The sequence below is a fragment of the Dermacentor variabilis genome, chromosome 2 (genome assembly GCF_050947875.1).
Source record: "Dermacentor variabilis isolate Ectoservices chromosome 2, ASM5094787v1, whole genome shotgun sequence".
In the NCBI taxonomy this organism is placed as follows: domain Eukaryota; kingdom Metazoa; phylum Arthropoda; class Arachnida; order Ixodida; family Ixodidae; genus Dermacentor; species Dermacentor variabilis.
This window is the reverse complement of record NC_134569.1, coordinates 15,892,343-15,912,249: the sequence shown is the minus strand read 5'-3', so window position 1 is coordinate 15,912,249 and position 19,907 is coordinate 15,892,343. Positions and strand designations below refer to the sequence as shown.

Here is a 19,907-nt window from a genome sequence, read left to right as displayed (position 1 = left end):
CTGTGTTATGTACGACGGCGGCTCGTACCTTCGTGCGTGCAGCGTTCTCGCCGCTCAGTTTGCGTCCAAGCATTACACAGCACGAAGGTCACTTCGCTCGCTGCTGCTGCCGCGCTTCCTCACGCCAGCGTTTTGATAGCGAGTGTCCGCGGTCATCGAGTGTGATGTGTCGACGTTTGCCTGTGCGCACTGACACCATGCTCGTTAATTTGGATAGTAAGCGAAAGTTTGCAAGTTTATACGGCTGATAAAACTATCTTTGCTTCGTACAACTCTTTTTGCATTTGCTATCGCCATAGATGGCTCGCATTTCGGTCGAAACTTCGACTTTTTGTCATATTCATTAAATCATGAAATAATGTCACGCTTACCATCCATTATCATGCCATCCCCACCATGCTAAACCTCTTACCGTCCTCGTTGTCTTGCTGTCAAACACACACTCACGTCACATACACAATTTCTCGCTTTACACAAAAACGCTAATCAATTTGGCAACGCTTTCCAAAACCCCAACGATGTTGTATAAGCTAGGCTGCCTACAAAATGCTTTGAATAACATAAATTCCCACATTGCGTAGAGCGGAATATATATATATATATATATATATATATATATATATATATATATATATATATATATATATATATATATATATATATATATTTATTTATATATATTCTTAATTTTTCGTCCAATACTAAGTTGCTGCTGACAACTAAGTTGTCTGTCGCTGCTGCTTCAGCGTGCTTTACATTTTGTCATGATGACGATGATGTTTCTGACTCTTGCAATCAAATTCTTTCTGCTTGTTCCTTCTGTTGTTGCTTATGGTGGGTTTCGGCACCTACCTTCCACTTACATCAGAGGGTATGTATAGACGTCGTGATACCAGAGTCCTGGAAGTGCCTTGTAGACATCTATATAAATTTAAATACTGCGCCTACTTTGTTAACCCCACCGGAACAAATAAAAACGTGCTATCACAGACGTTCCTGATTCTTCCTTTCTTGATTCTCAACCTTGCAGTACGCCCTGGTCGTCTTCACCTGAAAGAAAATGGTAGACGACGTTAGCAAGTTCGCGTACTCCTCTCTGGAGTTTATACGAACGAGATGTCTTGTCCCACCTTGCGTGCTATATTGACACGTGTACTTGCTTATCTCTCTCCGGTGACCGCTTTTCACCGACTAACAAATGTTAAACGTCATCGCTCGGCGCAGGACGCGCCTGCACGTATCGGAAGCTTCTAGAATGTTATCGATGGTTCTATCCACTGCCTGTTGTCGCAGAACGTGATTGTGTGCGCGACGCGAATTGTGTAGCACTTTCTGGAAGACACGCGGGCACGAGCGATTACTCTGGAGCCGTCGACGACGCATGCAAAAAAGCCGACGTGCTTGACTCGCCGAATTTCGACGAACGCAGACTGTGCTCGCCGCTATCGTTGTGCTCCCGAGTGTAAGCTGATTTCTGGGCACAGGTTAGCCTAATAAAGATTTAGTCTCGTTAGTCACAGTTTTTGCTACTGTGCTTTTCACCGTCACTACAACGTGACAATATGACAACGAGCACCAGACACTGATGAGAGCCATATGTGCAGCCGGGAGCTGTTTTGTACACTGCGTTCTCGACGTTTCATACTTTTCAGAACCCAAATGTAGCAGGCAGAAAGCATGGCATTGCCATCTCTTCCAGACTGTAGATGACAATAGACCAGCTGACCAGTGCAAGTGACGCTGGTACGGTCTTCGTATTTAGAGACACTATCAACGCACTCACTCACTCACTCACTCACTCACTCACTCACTCACTCACTCACTCACTCACTCACTCACTCACTCACTCACTCACTCACTCACTCACTCACTCACTCACTCACTCACTCACTCACTCACTCACTCACTCACTCACTCATTTGGGATGGTTGGCTCCTAACTTGAGCAGAAAACGGCGCAATGACAGGACGTAAGAAATGTACAGGAATTACAAAGTTTGCTTTAAAAGCCCATGATAGCTTGAAAGGGGACGCCAAAGACTTGAAAAATTATAGACCGATCAGCTTACTGTCCGTTGCCTACAAACTATTTACTAAGGTAATCGCATATAGAATCAGGAACACCCTAGACTTCTGTCAAGCAAAGGACCAGGCAGGATTCCGTAAAGGCTACTCAACAATAGATCATATTCACACTATCAATCAGGTGATAGAGAAATGTGCGGAATATAACCAACCCTTATATATAGCATTCATTGATTACGAGAAAGCGTTTGATTCTGTCGAAACCTCAGCAGTCATGGAGGCATTACGGAATCAAGGTGTAGACGAGCCGTATGCAAAAATACTGAAAGATATATATAGCGGCTCCACAGCCACCGTAGTCCTCCATAAAGCAAGCAACAAAATCCCAATAAAGAAAGGCGTCAGGCAGGGAGATACAATATCTCCAATGCTATTCACAGCGTGTTTACAGGCGGTATTCAGAGACCTGCATTGGGAAGAATTGGGGATAAAAGTTAATGGAGAATACCTTAGTAACTTGCGATTCGCTGATGATATTGCCTTGCTTAGTAACTCAGGGGACCAATTGCAATGCATGCTCACTGACCTGGAGAGGCAAAGCAGAAGAGTGGGTCTAAAAATTAATCTGCAGAAAACTAAAGTAATGCTTAACAGTCTCGGAAGAGAACAGCAATTTACAATAGGCAGCGAGGCACTGGAAGTCGTAAGGGAATACATCTACTTAGGGCAGGTAGTGACGGTGGATCCGGATCATGAGACGGAAATAATCAGAAGAATAAGAATGGGCTGGGGTGCCTTTGGCAGGCATTCTCAGATCATGAACAGCAGGTTGCCATTATGCCTCAAGAGAAAAGTATATAACAGCTGTGTCTTACCAGTACTCACCTACGGGGCAGAAACCTGGAGGCTTACGAAAAGGGTCCTACTCAAATTGAGGACGACACAACGAGCTATGGAAAGAAGAATAATAGGTGTAACGTTAAGGGACAAGAAAAGAGCAGATTGGGTCAGGGAACAAACGCGAGTTAATGACATCTTAGTTGAAATCAAGACAAAGAAATGGGCATGGGCAGGACATGTAATGAGGAGGGAAGATAACCGATGGTCATTAAGGGTTACGGACTGGATCCCAAGGGAAGGGAAGCGTAGCAGGGGGCGGCAGAAAGCTAGGTGGGCGGATGAGATTAAGAAGTTTGCAGAGACGACATGGCCACAATTAGTACATGACCGGGTTTGTTGGAGAAGTATGGGAGAGGCCTTTGCCCTGCAGTGGGCGTAACCAGGCTGATGATGATAGCTTGCGTTGTGAAGAAAAACGAGCATGAGTGAGTCAGAAAGCAGGGGCCTGTATGTTACCAGCGAAGAGCTCTTCTCGGGGAGGCTCAAGCCTCGGAACATTTTCGGTGCGTGACTGTCATCGATAGTTCGTTCGAAATATGCGAGAAGTATACCGGTGTACCAGACTTGTACACGCTACCGAAAAAAGATAACCGATTACAATTACAATTACTTCATTCAAAAGCGTGATTGACTTCATTTACTAATTACTGCTCTACGAAAGTAATTGGTCAATTACTGAAATGTAATCAATTACTTTTACGTTACTTTCCTCCAAACATTTAATGATATTGCCCGAATACGGCGAATAGAACGAGCTGGCTGGCCTGTCTCTTTCAGCATGTAATAGGTTTATTTTGACTAACAACTGCTTTACAAGTTTTCTGTTAGGTATATATTGCCTTATTTCCTTGTGAAGACACCAGCAGCGACACTGAAAACTCGTTGCATGCGCGAGGTGGTTGGAAGGGTGGCGTCGTAACGTACCAATACCCCGCGCACAAGGCTATGGTTATTCAATGCTACGGCGCTTGTCTGCGTTCTCTGGGAGCCGCCGGGCTTTTTTGCTGGGGCTCGCAGAAGAAGTTCCCGAGAGGACCGATGGAAATGTTAAATAATTGCGCGCAGGTGACTTCGTGGCATTAACGTCCGCCGTGGCCTTAGCAGCCTTAGCAGCTCCGGTTCAAATCCTCGGCGAACATGTGGTGGAGAGTTAAGATGTGCAAAGGAATACTGAGCATCCGGGTTCGCCGCTCTGAACATGGAGATATCGCCAGGATGCTGCTTGGCACGACAGCTGGCGTTCTACTCAAGTTCTCGCCTAATTCAGGTGGTCAAAGCTACGTCGCCGGTTAAAGCTTTCAGTAAATAAGTTAACTGGTTGCAAGTAATTGGTTCCTGAAAAATAACTGAATTGAAGTGAGTGTTACCGAGTAGGAGAAGTAATAAATTACCCACAAATTCACTGAAAAATGTGCTTGATTAGAAGTACCTAATTATATGTATTTAGTTACGTACAAGTCTGCGGTGTGCCAGCGTTCTTGCAATTCTCTTTGTCGCAGTCAATGAAGCACGCCGTGATTATTATTAGTGTGTGTGACACGTGTGTGGTCAGTAAGGCACCGGTAGGTACGGTTTCCCTTCTACAGTCTCAAAAAGAAATGTACACCCTTTAGGGCTTATCTCGTCCCACAACAATAATCGTCATCTGTGAGCCCGGTGCTTGCAATTCAGGAACGACTTGCGGGTTACCAGCATGAGACAACATTCTTGACAGGAAACTAAGGAGCGCTGAGTTTTCATAAGAGACGCAAGTAAGGCAGATGACGATTATTGTTGTGGGACAAGAAAGCTTCAATACTTTTGAAGAGTGTAGCTCTGGGCATCACAGGTTGTACAAATTGTATACCGTAAGTGCAGGTTCACTGCGGATTCTTGCAGACGCATTTTCTTAAGGCATATAACCATTATTATTGCTGCTCTACCCACTTGTATTTGATATGTCCATTTATTTGCATTCTTAAAGAATCGTAAAAATGTAGAGGACAAGGATAAAAAGCTGGCCATACATGCTTGACGAGATTTGTGCTTCCTTTACTGGCTGTCACAACTAGCAAAGCACATGAAGGAGAAAGTAGGTGGAACAAATAAATAAAAACAACTACAAAAGAAAGATGTCATAATCAAAGTAAGACAAGCAAGAAAGGTTAAAGCTTGCACATAATTATTTTGAATGTTATATGGATTCACTGATAACATAACGAAACAGCCACTCAGCATACAAAAGCAATGTATAGCAGTACCAAACATCATTATAAATTAAAAAGAAGACCGTTGTAACGCAATTACAACACTTTTCGCCTTCGAATTCAATTCACAGGAATTATAATAAATAATTAAATTTTGTCAACAAAGTTTACATGCACTATGTGAGTATTTATCAACAAAACCAATGCAAACTAAATATTTTAAGAGTCTCGAGATCGAGATTTGTAAGCTATTAAAACCATGATATGTCTTCGCATACGGACAAAGTAAATGTCCTTATTTTGTTTCGGCACATGGAAATAGATATTGTTATGCCAACTTTGCCGTTTCATGGAAGTCAAGCGCTCTTTTTCTCAACTCACGTTTTTCAATATATTTATATAGTTTGCTTGAGTGACGTATTATCAGTAAGACTGACATCACCACTAGTGTAACCGCACCGAGTGAATTGATCCGGTCGCATTGGTACGTCGGCTGCAGTACACAATGGAAAAATTTTCATCCTCGACGGCTGTAACGAACGCACGAGGGTAATTTTTGGGGCTGACTTAATGAAAAACCGTATATCACATGTCTCACCTGAGAGACCGGGGAGCGGCCCCTTCTGCCGGCGTCCTTGAAGCCTCCGCCAGCACAGACTGATCGTCCACGTGAGCGTGAAAACGCCGTTTACGGTTGCGAGGGCTACGTAGAGGAGGTCGTACGAACCGCCCACGTCCCGTGCGTAGCCTGAGAACGCGATCAGAAGCGCACCAATAACGGCTACTCGTAGGAAACCGCCGCCTTCAGTAAATCCATCAAATGTGCCTATTTATCATTTCGCCTATAATACAAGACACGGCAAACTGCAAGGTACGCTACGCCACGGTGCATATACCACGGGGTGTGCGCAGTGCTGCCCATTTAATATATTCCGCTGTCAGATTAATAGTTGAGACAAGCGACACAAGGCTAGAACTGGATTTACCGGTGGATGATGGAACAGATCTGTCGGGGCGTGAACAAAGTTTGGACCAAGTAAATTTTCATTAAATGCTGGGTGGCACCTGTCACTTTCTCGATATAGAAAAGCAGCCTCACAATGTCTGTATCCAGATGTAAACCAGACGCCCTTAACGTCATTCTTAAAGGGGCAGGAGACCATGCATAACTGCAAACGCTGTATTATTTGAGCTTTTACTACTTCGAAGCTGCCTTCAGGCATCAAACTGCCGTCACCTTAGGCGTAACGGCGTTGCATGTTTTTATTGGCATTAGACAAAACAGTAGTTTAGTTCCCGTAAGCGAATATTCGTTCTCAAGTTGAGCAACATGGTTTACGCTTGGGGTAATGAAGGTGTACTTAAATCAAGCATAATTACAAGCTACCCTTAGTGCGCTTTTCACTTTGGGAGCAGGTGTCTAAACTCGTCCTCTCAGAACAGAAGGCTGACTCGCTCACCGATCAAAGGCGGCCGAGCGAGACAAACGATGCCGGCGATGAAGTTTGTGACGCCCAGGCCCAGCGGCAGCGACTGTTGGTCGAACAGCTCGGCTACCACGACGGTGCAGGCGAATATTCGACTTCCCCCTGTGAGCCCGGTGAAGAAGCTGCTCACTAGGAGAACCCAGTACTTCTTGACAAGCACCGTAACTACCAATGAGGCTGCCTGGATAGCGAAGCCGCAGAGTATCAGCGCTTCATGGCTCAGCATCTGTATTGAGTGGAGATGGTGCACAGCAAAGGAGGCATTAGGCAGTCGAAGACAAAGGGAGCGCTGAAAGCTTGAAAAAATGCATAAATTCTTGGCTATTTACCCAGCGCATTCTTCATTGTCGCACAGCCTTCACATTACGTGCGCTTTGCACTATCGCATCGATGGGTATTTTATTTCATGCTGTCGCGTGCAAAATACAGGTACAGTGGCCCACAACTTCTTTGTGCTGTCACATTAACATAAATATTTAGCTCGGGGGCTTCTATCTAAATACACGCGAACGGTCAAATTGCTTTTCTTGGCGACCACTGCACCGGGTTTCATGAATTGTACTGCATTTGAAAGGAAAAGTTAAAACTCTGATGACTGTTGGAAGCAAATTCTTTATTTAGCCATCGAGTTTTTAAAAAACAAGAATTTTGAAAAATTTTCACATAAAAAAGGACAAAATTACGAGCTGTTCAACTCTGTAACTCAACAGTAGAAACGTTATCGCAATTCTCTGGACTGCACCTAATATATCTAAAGCGGACACAATTGATGTATCATACATTCCTTCGAAATATACAGCTAATTTGTTCGCAGGACTTTTGCAAAACCCTTGTAAAAATTGTAGCAAAATCACGTAAGCTACAAATATACATGTATACATACCAAATGTGTCTGCTTTAGAGGTTTAAACGGACACAGTTTACAGAACTGCGGTACCTGTTGTTGGCGCAATGTTACGGAGTTGTGAACATTGTGCTCGCATCTTTATTAAGCATTTTTGGCAATTATGGTACAGAATTCTGAATTCTGCTTGCTACAATCAGTATAATTTACTTTTCTCTCTCAGATGCACCAAACTTCTTCCAAATCGGTCCACTGGTTGTTTGAAAAAAGCATTTCTGCATCTTTCAATGTATTTGAACAGGTGGCATCAGAGTAGGCCACGAACTAAAGCTCCTTTCTAATCGCTACCCATGAAATTGCCTACCTCGGTTGGTACTCGATGTCACAACAAGTGTGCTCCATTAGCGCATTGATCACGACCAGAGTACTTTCTTGCAAGTTCTTGTAAAACATGCCTCGACTGTCTCGTGACGACTTCGCAGAATTCTCGCGAAAATTCGGTGGAAATCGTGCAAGAGCGTCGCAATGATTTTCCGAACACGGGAGTCGAGTAAGCGCTAAAATTATGCATCATTGAGTACTTCAAAAGTCAAGGCGCCAGCACATGTATAAGGTGGACATAAAAGCGAGAAAGTTAACGGCGCTGTTCATTTTCTGTAGGGGCTTTAAAAAATTGCACTCAAAGAGTAGAAATCATAAAACCTTTCAGTGTGCTCGATTGCCGCACGGCTAACGAAAACCCTTACCATTCAAGCTATAAAAATTTTACCGACGGTTACGATACTCCCTAATGCGATATTTCAGTGCAGCTCAATACGTGAAAGAAGTATGCGTGTCAATATTTTGCATCACGATTATATAGGTACACGGTTTATATTAGGAAGAGAATGCCGTGAGTATACCGTGGCTGGTGCGGGCAATCTGTCTCGAGCGGCACATTGCAAACGGAGCGAGGTGTGGCGCGACTGCCTCGCTAATCGGGAGATCGCGAGAGGCAGCGCGTCGGTGACGTGTGGGCGCGGTTCACAGCAGCCACCGCAGACATACCTCCGCTCATGCAGCGCTTTGTTTCCACATAGGGTATCGGTGGACGCGCTCTACGCATCACTTATCGATAGCGTCATCGGTGAACAGACGACGGCACGCTACTCTGGCGCCATATTGTAGTGGTCGTCGCCGCAGAGCCAGTCTTGCGCGGCTCTACGCTTTTCTTCTACGCTCCCTGCTACTCCGCTTTCCTCCTCACGCTCTCTTCGCTATTGCCATCTTTCAATACCCGCTACCAGCGACCCCGGCAGCCATCTTCTGCGACTCCAAGGCGGCGCTGCTCTGCCTGCAGAACCCTGACAGGGCTAGCCTTGGGGTTGCGCTGCTCTTTTCAAGATTGACGGCCTTTCAAGGCGCAGGATGCTCACTATCCCTGCATTGGCTATCGGCACACGTGCAATGAAGATTGAAGATAATGCAATCCCGAGCAATGAAGAGGCGGACACTCTTGCAAAAACTGCCCACCGCTCAAGCGTCCCCCTCAGCCCTGCTGTAACGGTTGCAGACTTCTCGAGGCACAGGCTGCGCCGGCACATCATCGCCTGCCACCCGGACAAACGGGTATCTCTGGGCTGGCCACCACGGCCTCTTCCACAGCACGGTCTCCCACGAAGGGATGCCTCGTTGCGGCTCCGACTCCTAGTTGGCTGCTACTGGACGGCAGCCCGCCGGCACCGCCCTGGGAAAGCCACCTCGCCAGCCCGTGCTTCCTGTGGTGAACCAGAGACTCTGGAGCACCTCCTGCTGGCCTGCCCTGCTCACCTGCAGCACCGCGGCCGACTTCTGCAGGAGTTTCACCGCGTGGGGCTCCCATGTTCGCGACAGGAAGACATCCTCTTCCCCAGTCGTAATCAGCTACCAGCCTTCCTAAGTGCCGTCGAGTACCTCGACTTGTCGGGGCTCTCGGCGAGACTATACGAAATTTCTACAAAGACGGATAGCCTAACGGCCATCCCACCACCTCGGGCTTTCTGATCCGCCACTACTTCGCTTCTGCTGGGCCACCTCCTATACGGTCTACTTCCAGCCTTCTCCGGTCGAATCCACTGGGCCTTCCCGGCTGGGCTTGTCTGATGCTGCTGGGACGACCCTCTACCTTTCTCCCTCCTACCCTCTCTCTCTCTTAACCCCAACGCTCCCATCCTGCTGGCGCTGAGCCGTGCTCCCGCATGGGTTGCAGAAGATAGTGCTAGCATTTCCTCTTTCCCCACAAGAAAAATTGGAGGACGCTTAAGCTTAGCCTTCAAGAGTGGAACGCGACAGCGTTCCCGTCGACCCGCCAAGGGGTGTAAGACAATGGGCTACGGCGCAGCGACTACGCGCCCCGCATCGGACGCGGTGAGCGTCGAGCAACGCAACGTTCGGCGCGACAACGAAATGTGCGCCTGAGCAAGCGACGCACGCCTGAGCCTTAGAAACAGCTCGTTTCTAAGGCAACACCGCGTTCACTAGAGGCGCTTTTGTACCGCTTTGAAGCATCGAACTCGTGGCTCAGTGGTAACGTCTCCGTCTCACACTCCCGAGACCCTGGTTCGATTCCCACCCAGTCCATCTTGGAAGTTGCTTTTTATTTATGAAGTGCCTGCCGCGATTTATCGCTCACGGCCAACGCCGCGGACGCCGACACCGGCTTTTCTGCGACACGAGCTCCTTAACGCTATCGCGTTAATACTTCTTTCTCAACCCCCGCTGCGCTCCGTGTTCGCTCTTTCGTCCTTCGCTGCGCTCATTCGCTCGGTTACGCCGACGCGCAACGCAGGAACGGGCGCTTAAGAGCTGCGCTCTATTATTACTGCGCACGACAGTGACTTCAAATTACACCTGCGACGAAGGAAGTCCTAGTTGAAAACGGTATAGCCTGACCGCTTGTGGAGGACCGCAATGTCTGACAAGAAAGCCGGCAGCTATTAAAGTTTACTCTATGCGATGGTCATGTCGTCTCTAGCAGACGTTACCATGTTTACTTGCCACAAAACATCGCCAAACACAGAAAAAGAAATTGGAGTGCGCTTAAGCTTCGCCTTTGAGAGTGGAACGCGATAAGTTTCAAAGATCCCCGACTGCTTGTCACGCTTCCCGGCAACCGCCACTTTCTTGCGGATGCGTAGCGGAGCCGAGCGCGATGGTGTTTTTTTTTAATTCAAGTACCCTAAAGGCCCATACGGGCATTACATAGGGGTGTTACTATAAATCAGTGATAGTTACAGTACACGCATTTAAACAGATAATGCATGTTAAAATAAAAAGAACACAAGCGGAAAAACAAGCAAGAAAAAAAAATTGGAGGACGCTTAAGCTTCGCCTTCAAGAGTGGAACGCGACAGCGTTCCCGTAGACCCGCCAAGGGGTGTAAGACAATGGGCTACGGCGCAGCGACTACGCGCCCCGCATCGGACGCGGTGAGCGTCGAGCAACGCAGCGTTCGGCGCGACAACGAAATGTGCGCCTGAGCAAGCGACGCACGCTTTAGAAACAGCTCGTTTCTAAGGCAACACCGCGTTCACTAGAGGCGCTTTTGTACCGCTTTGAAGCATCGAATTCGTGGCTCAGTGGTAACGTCTCCGTCTCACACTCCGGAGACCCTGGTTCGATTCCCACCCAGCCCATCTTGGAAGTTGCTTTTTATTTATGAAGCTCCTGCCGTGATTTATTGCTCACGGCCAACGCCGCGGACGCCGACACCGACGCCGACGACACCGGCTTTTCTTGCGACACGAGCTCCTTAACGCTATCGCGTTAAAAAAGAACCGTAAGAGCACTAAACGACACATCCTAAAGGTTGAAGATACCTATAGCATTAAAATCGGTGTTACACAAAATCAACGTTACTTAGTTACTTCATACAAGGAAAATGCTTGCTAAAAATGTACACATACCAGCAGATACTGCATGAAACAATGAAATATCACAACCATAGAAAATTTTATGCAGTACAAGGAATTCGATGCTAACCTAAGACAACGCTATTTGCGCAAGGAACATGAAAATATGGTGAGGAAAAAAAAGTCAAATAAGAAAAAGGGGCACAAGAACACGGTGATGCCTATAATGAATGAGCAAGAGAATCCTACGTGAGTACGTTAAAATAGTGTTTTAGTTCTGTTAGGGAATTATCAGGACTTAGAGCGGATACGACTTCACATGGTAACATATTCCAGTGATATATAACGAGAAAGAGGGTCGAGTGACTCCAGAAGCTCAAGAACGGACTGCACTTGAAATGGATGATCAAGGCGCGAAAAGATACGATATGGGCGGGTCTGACGTGGCATGCGCTCACAGATGATCTGCAATGATAAAACTTGTGAAAATGGAAAAGAAGTCCTACCAGTCTTCGATTTTCTAGAGAGGGGAGCTAGATATTTTAATGTTAGTGATGCTAGACGTTCGTGAGTAATTTTTCGTAATGAATCGGGCTGCTTTGTTTTGGACTAACTCGAGCTTGTTTATAAGGTACTACTGATGCGGGTTTCAAATAAAAGACACGTACTCCATTTTCGAACGAACCAGTGTCGTGTAGGATATAATTTAGTTGACTTTTTTGCCGAGCAAAGGTTGCGGCTAATGTAGCCAAGTGTTTTACAGCCTTGGCTACATTGCAAGAAACCGAGCGGGCCGCGCCGCTCGGGAAAAGTGTTTGTGTTTGAGCTTCCGAGTAACAGAATTAGGTTTTTCTGGTGTATTCAAATTAAATTCCGACGCTATCATGTCTGTATGTTGAGTTTAGATCGTACTTCACGATTCGTCTGACGTATTTTCCTCTGAGGTCAGTTCAATTAGTTCAGTAACGCCCACGCGGAGGGCCTGTGTGGATGTGATATAGAATTATTTTTCGGCAAGCGGCGTCCGACGGCGGCATCGGATATTTCGCGACGCGGGACCCTGAACGCTATCGCGTTAAAACTTAATTTGTCGCTATTCACCTTTTCAGCGTCGGGGTATTTTGTAGGTAACGCACCTCCTGCGTCGGTTCCTTTTTCTCGGATATTATAAGACGTACTACACAACGGTAAGCGATCCACTCACAGCAGCCGCAGCCGCGCTGGAACGCAGCAGCGCCGTTGCTATACGTTGCTGCTGCGTTCGATCCCGGCCGTGGCTGGCTGTTCTTGTTAATGACGGCGACGCCCTTGTAGCTGCGCTCGAGCGCGGAGCGATGCGGCCTGTTCTGCTTCGTTCGATGGATGTTCTTAGTGACGGCCACAGGTGACAGCTCTCACCTCACGTAGGCTGCGTTGCTAGGCACCGTATACACCTGAAGACAGCTTTCTGTGGCGGCACGAGCACGCGCGCGCGGAGCTTCTGCTATTGTCTTACTGCGCCAAGTAGTGCTGCTGCCAGGAGAGTTTTGATGCGAAAGCGCCACATGGCCCATTGAGCGATAAAGCCGGCGGCGTCTGTAGCAGCCAAACTTCCCATTGGCGGCGACGCCTCAGGCGCTCGTGAAGTTGGCTCGCGCTTTCTGACTCGGGCCTCGACGGAGCATAATGTGCTTTATTCCTCCTCGCCCTTCGTCGCTCCAGGCCAAAGGCACTAGGTGGCTTTTTCCAGGGCCGCATATAGAGCTAGGGGAAAGACGTTCGCTCGCCTAACCTAAAGAAAAGCAACGCCGAGGCATGCGAGTGCCACTAAGAGACGCTAAAATGAAAGATTAGGGTCGCTTACCATTTTTTTTTACGTAACGCTCAATAAAGATTCCTTGCGTTTGCGTTCTCGTACGTTAAGGAAAACGTCTTGAGGGGACGCACACCAAAACATCTCGCAAAGGTGTTTGCGTTTAACGCATACACGTGAGGCGACAAATGCTATTCTAAAACTATCTTCTCCCGAGAAATATCAGTGCTTTGGCTGCCGCACAAAAATACGAAGTGATGTCTAGAAAGGCGAACATGTGAGCCAAGTGGACGCGCTCTAGCGCGTGTCTTGTAGGTCCAAACCGCCATTACTCGCGAGACGCGACAAACGCACAAGGGGCGCGGTCGCGAACTTTCCAGCGCCGGCAAGCGCACGTGTAGTTTGGCCTTAAGAGGAAGCTTCAGCTCGGGTGCTCCCACCTGAATACATGTAAAAGGAGAGTTCGTTTTTATCGGCAACCACTGCACCAAATTTGACGAGGTTTGTTGCATTTAAAAGAAAAACCTAAAATCTAGTGACTATTGGTATCGAATTTTCGATTCAGGTAGTCAATTTTTTACTAAAAATTTGTTAAAATCGAACATTTTCAAGAAACGAAACTATCAAGTTTGCAACTCTGTAACTCATCAAAGAAAAACGATAATACAATTCTGTGAAATGGATATAATAGTACATACAAAGCGGACAAAATTGATATGTTACACATGAATCTCAATAATTTAGTAACATGGAAATACAGCTTTTGCAGAACCCTTGTACACAAAGTAAAAAAGCACGTAAGATGTAAATTGACATATCCAATTTGTCCCCTTTCCATGATTTAATGGATGCCGTTCACAGAACCGCGATATCAGTTCTTGATGCAGAGCTATGAACTTTTAAACCTCGTGCTTATATTTTTTTCACGCTTCCAAGATATCAAAATTCTTGTAACAAAATTCAGGTCCTAAATCGTAATTCTGTTTCCAACAGTCATTAGAATACAACTTTCTCTCTCAAATGCAACAAATTTCATTAAAATCGGTCCAGGGGTTATCTCAGAAAAAACGTTTTTGCGTTTTGCATGTATTTGAATCGGCCGCGTCGGAGTTGGGCCTTAGCTAAAGCTTCCTCTGGAACGCGACAGCATTGAAAGATCCCCGATTGCTCTTCACGCTTCCCGGTAACTGCAGCTCCTGGTAACCATATATGTTTACCAGGAAACGCTGGCGGCGAACGCTATGCACGAAGGCGAGCTTTCTGGTATAGAAATGTGGCCTCGTGCGTGGGCCAATCTTCTGTTATTGTTTCGTACATTTAATATTTCAGTCTGAGAAGAGAAAGAGAGAGAGAAGGACAGGAAAGGCAGGGAGGGCAACCAGACGAGCACCCGGTTTGCTACCCTACCAGTCTGAGAAGATTTAACATAAAATGCATGCGCTGTCGGTGTTTTGTTTCATGACATCTGTTTGTAAGCTGTCATTCTCAAAATTGCGAGCAAGGACTTTGTAAGGAGTGAAGACAAGGTATGCGCACCTTTGGTGATAGAAGAACTTTACTGCCGTACAGAACATTTAGGGGAATTTCAGCTCACGCGGCGCCAACACTCGCTACGGTGGCGGACGCGGACACCGAATTTTCTGCGACAACGGGTCGCGGCTTAACGCTATCTCCTTGAAACTTTTCTCATCGCTCGAACGTCGCTTTGTACCTCTCTATCTCCCGGCACCTGGCACGGAACCTTCTTGGTCGCACGGACTCCTGACATTGCTACACTGCTCGACGCTTCGCCGTGCTCGCTCACGGGTTGCAGAATCAAGCATTTTTCCTTTTTTTCGATCACCATCATCATCATCTACACTGTGCACGTTCTCGCCTGCGTTCTAACTGTGCGTCGGTAAGACCAAATAAAAAAACTGGCAGTGGCTTAGCTCGGCTATGCCAGGATATACATATACCGAAAGCTAAGGCACAGCATGGTTAGCCTTGGTTAATCTTGATTGCAAGTCCAGGTTAGTCTGGTTGTCTAGCTATGCTGCGGCGTTTAGCCAGTCGTTCGGCGCGCTGTTCGTCTGTTTCCTGGGCGATTCGTTTCCTCTTCATCTCTTTCCAATGTTGATTTCAGACTTCCTCTTGCTTATCAGAATTGTCGCCATCCATACTGCCGCCTCAACTGTGGTTGCGACGGACGCGAGCTCTCCTTTTCAATCCTCCGACATGTTATCAGGCATGCGACGCAGCTGGCGAAGCGAGCGGAGGCGAGCGCAACGACGAGGAACGCGGTGTGACGTCAAACGGCGGAGGCGGAAAGGCGCGGCGCGGCGCAGCGGCGGAACACCTGTTGCTCGGTGCTACTAGTGGCGCATGCGCAGTAATGACTAGGGAGCGAGAGAGAGAGAGAGAGAGAGAGAAATATCCGCGGCGAGGCGCGCGTCGTGACGTCATGTGCCTCCTCGGAGCACCGCCACGGCCACGGCCACATCGCAAGTTCGCGGCCAGTAAACTTTTCGCTTTACTATTTCCTTGGGTCAGCTGCATCGTGAATGGCGACGGGAATGCGGCAGGGCGTCCATTATCTCCTCGGCAACGCTCGGCCAGCAGCAGCATGCACTTGCGCCGTCGTCCGACGAGAGCCGACCTTGGCAGCAGCGCGATACCACTGCGCAAGCGCTCCGTCACGTGGCTTTATTCATATTTGAAGTAGTAACTTAGTGCGAATAAAAAATACGGAAACAAGAAAGACGGGCAAGAAGAAGCAGGCTTGCTTGCTTCGCGGGCTTGCTTTGCAACCCGGAAAAAAGGACTACGTGAGACGTAGCGTAAAGGAACAAGTTCTATCGGTGGTTTCTGAATGTGCTGTACAAATCTGCGTATCATATTTGGGGTCCTCAGCCAATAATTAAAAACATGGGTAATTAAACTTAATTAATTAGTGAGTTATAGGGAAAACAAGAAGTTGTCGTAGTTACTATAGGCTATTGCGAATAGTATACGTTCGGTTCAATTCGCTTCCGACGCGCCTTCGATATTTAATTTCTTGGCTCAAGTTACGTGGTACACCCTGTAGAACTTCCTAAGAATTTGAGAACTCACTTATACAGCATCGTATAGCTGTCATCGATGTAGCGCTTGTCAGATTGGCATATATCTGTGAATGACTTTTTTTCCTCTTTTACGCCTACCAACTATGTGCGATTGGCCAACATCGGAATGAAACCAAACGAACGCATTTACTACTGACAAGAAAACATCAGAAGCATTAGAATTTGGGGATTTGAAATTAATCCAAGCAATGAACGATTATAATATAAGTTTAACAAGAAAATGGCCGTGAAACAGTTTAGAATTCTTAAACGGCTGAGCAAGCGTCCGTGTAACAGGCTCGAAGATAAATAATGTCAGTAAACGAAAAACTTCCTCGAAGTTGTTTAATCGTGCCCCCCCCCCCCCCCCCCCCCCCCCCCCCGTCGGATAATGACGGTGTTTTCGTTCCATTCCGACACCGAAAGTCAGCAGGTGACCCATAAAGAACTTTTGACGCAAAAGCTTTATATGAATGGATGCTGAGTCTGGGCGTTTTGATCCAGCGGCCGTAGTCTAGGCATGTGGCGATTTCGAAACCTCGTTTTTTGACGAGCGCCTTCAACACACGAGGGAGGCGGGGAACGCACCGCTCACCTTGGCGTCCAAGACGCAGCCGATCGCGATCTTGGACACCAAGTCGCCGACGGCACAGGCGGTGACCAAGGCGACTGCCTGGAAGCTGACGAGGCCGTTGTCCGCGCCGAAGTCGACGGCGGTCAGCAGGAACGAGGTGATCACGAAGAACGACACCGCCCGCGACACGGCCACGTGCAAGAACGACCAGGAAGCGAGCGAGCGCAAGTTGCGCGTCACTTTGCCCTCCACCGGCTGCCACTGCCCGAGCAGCGGATCGGACTCGCAGGGCGCCTGGGTCTCTGCGTGGTCGCTTGGATGCACGCGACAAGTGAAGCTTCAGAGCACACACGTGAAGCGAACGCATTTGGCAGTTGGTGAACCGATTTCAGTAAAATTCCTTGCATTAAAAGAAACAGAGATGTTCTAATGGCTGATGTTCAGGTAACTTTTGTGTGGTGCGCAAAGGAATTCTGCGAAAACTGTAAGACCAGAAGAATTAAAAAAATTATAATAAGACATATATTTTAACAGCTCTACAATTATATAAGAAAGAAAAATCCACGACGCAGTTTTGCCAATGGAACCCGTATCTGAGGTTGCGAAATTTTATATATTACAGGTATTTGGTTGAAGCGCCACTTTATGAACCTATAGTGTTTAAAAAGCTCGCACAATCGAGGTATGTATTTGTATTACGCGATCGCACATATTTAGGCTTGAAGTCCTTGTCAGGGTCATCTTACAGATCTGACGTTGACTTTTTGTTGCGGAGTAGTGAAGTATGAACTTGCCATTTACGTTTCTTAACTTTATTTGGTAGTTGAAATTTTGTGAATTTTTAATGTTTTGCGTGGGCTGACATAAAAAGCAAAGATCATAACTCCATATCCTAACATTCTTCATTAAATTGAAGCAAATTTTACTCTCATTGGTCTATAGCTCTTGTTTGAACCGGGCATGCTCTCTCTCTTTTCTAATGTATCCGCATAGTGGTGGCCTATGTTAAGGTTCTGTTGAATGCAGCAGAGCGATAGTTTTTGGTTAGCGCGCCGGGCTGTTAGCTGCTCCTTCCTGCGATTACCTGGCTTTAATGCCACCAGCAACCGAGGACAAGATTTTTTGTTTACTCTGTTGTTTGGGGTGAAATGGTACTTGCGTTGGATTGAAATTGGGCTTCTTTGTATTTCTGTCGACTTCCAGCGCTTTCGACAGTACTTATGACGAAGTTGTAGACGTCACCTCCGAAATCATTCATAACGAGAACGAATTAAAGTTTTTTGCTCCACTCCCAGCCCTCGTAAAACCCGCATATCCATAAGCCTCAAGGAGTTCGCGTTGAAGCTGAGCGAGTCAAAGCGAACGTCGACTTACCTAGTAACGGCCAGGGACGTGACGATATCTTTGGTGAAGGACTTCGCGATACAAGCCTTCTCCAAACTGTTTGCGCAGGCGATAGGCGGCGAGTTCGCCGGCTCGGCGTAGCCGAGGGAACGGCAAGCACCGTCGTCGCTTCGGGGAACACGGTCCACGACGATGCAGCCCGCGAGCATGAAAAGTTCCAGTGCTCCTAGCGTGAGTAGCACGTAGTGGAACGCGAACGCCTTCCGCAGCGCTTCAACCATCAGCGGGAAGACGAATCCCGACAGTGCAGCGACCACGAACACTGATCCCATAACCGTGGCCCGGTAGCGAACAAAGTGACGAGCCACGACCGTGTACGGCACCAAGTCAACGCAGGCCAAGCCAAGGCCTGAAAGTGCGATACGCGAGAAAGAACGTAGTTAGAGCAGCACCAAAGAGAAACACTTACTCAGTTTAGACTGACAAAGTGTTATTTTAAAAGTTAATTATCTTTAATTTCTTGGTAATTGGTTGAATGTTAAGAGAGCAAATGAAGCTTAGAAATTCCCCTTTACCTTGTGTTTAGCGTCGAAATTCAAGCCTCGTTCGTGCTAAGGGTACAGAATAAATAAATAAATAAATAGCCGTCATGGTGGCGCAGTGGCTTCGGCGTTGCACTGCTAAGCCCGAGGTCCCGTACCCGGCCGCGGAGGCCGCATTTCGGCGGGGCTGAAACGCAGAAACGCCCGTGTACCGCGCACTGGGTGCGCGTTAAAAGGTGCCGAATTTCTTCCGAAGCACTGCGGCGTGCCTCATAACCATATGGTACTTTTCTTTCATTTTCTTTGTCTTTTTTATTTGAGAGAATTTCATACAAATTGGCTCAGGAAGCACAGCAATAGGCCCGGAAAGAGCCTGAATAGGCTATGCCACCTTGACAGCGTAGGCAGCAAATCTTATTTACAGATGATTACACATCATATGCCGACACAGATAGATTACATCAATGCAAATGCAGTGAAATACAGTGAAATATGCAGTTCCTTTTACAGAATGGAAATCACTCAAAATCACACCTAATACACAATGCACACACATAATGAAATAAATCTGCATAATTCACAATGAAAAAAATGTAATATAATACAAAAGACTACCGAGAATTGGCTCAGGGGTTAAAAATCTCACACCTGCTCCAATAGAAATAGGTCGTTAACTTGCTTCTTGAATTGTGTTGGAAAAACTCTAGAATTTAATAAGTTTAATATGTCATGGCACTTATTGAAGGGTTCTGGCATTTGTCACGCTGGCCTCTGTAAACCATAATTTCTGCGCGATCTGGACTTCACTATTAAGCTCTGTCGTAGTTCATAAGCGGACTGCTTAACTTGACAGGTTTCCTGAAAATTCCTTTTGTTGGCTCGGTATTGGCGTAGGGATTCCAGGAGATAGTTTTTGTTTTAAGAATTGTTTTATCTGAAGTGTGCTATATCTGGTAAAGTACGATGCAGTGCTTTCAGTGTAAGGGACGTTTCCAATTGATCGTATAGCTCCCTTTTGCAACGATAAAAGATAATTAAGGTTTGTCTCGATTGTCGTGGACCATACCAGAGAACAGAATATAAGACTTGAGTGCACAAGTGCATAGTAGATTTTGCGTTTAGCTTCAGACGGAAGGACTGATATTTGTTTTTTTAACATGCCGATGGCTCTAGATACGTCGGTTTATAACACCTCCACATGAAGAGGCCATGATAAATTTTCTTGGAACACGACACCTAAAAATCGGATCGCACATGTGTGT

The 19,907-nt window shown here is 46.8% G+C and overlaps 1 protein-coding gene across 3 annotated transcripts in view; it reads right to left on the bottom strand.

Moving 5' to 3' along the window:
* Positions 1–667: 667 nt before the first annotated feature.
* The window catches only part of LOC142571418 (monocarboxylate transporter 13-like), a 34,024-nt gene continuing 14,784 nt past the window's right edge, over positions 668–19,907 (bottom strand). For all 3 annotated transcript variants that reach the window (XM_075679750.1, XM_075679747.1, XM_075679748.1), the window contains 5 exons: positions 18,134–18,512; positions 16,781–17,072; positions 6,571–6,823; positions 5,709–5,858; positions 668–1,050 (listed from right to left, as the gene is read on the bottom strand). In XM_075679750.1, coding sequence (XP_075535865.1) covers positions 1,019–1,050; positions 5,709–5,858; positions 6,571–6,823; positions 16,781–17,072; positions 18,134–18,512 — 1,106 coding nt within the window. In that variant the 3' untranslated portion in view covers positions 668–1,018. The remainder of the gene's footprint in view (positions 1,051–5,708; positions 5,859–6,570; positions 6,824–16,780; positions 17,073–18,133; positions 18,513–19,907) is intronic.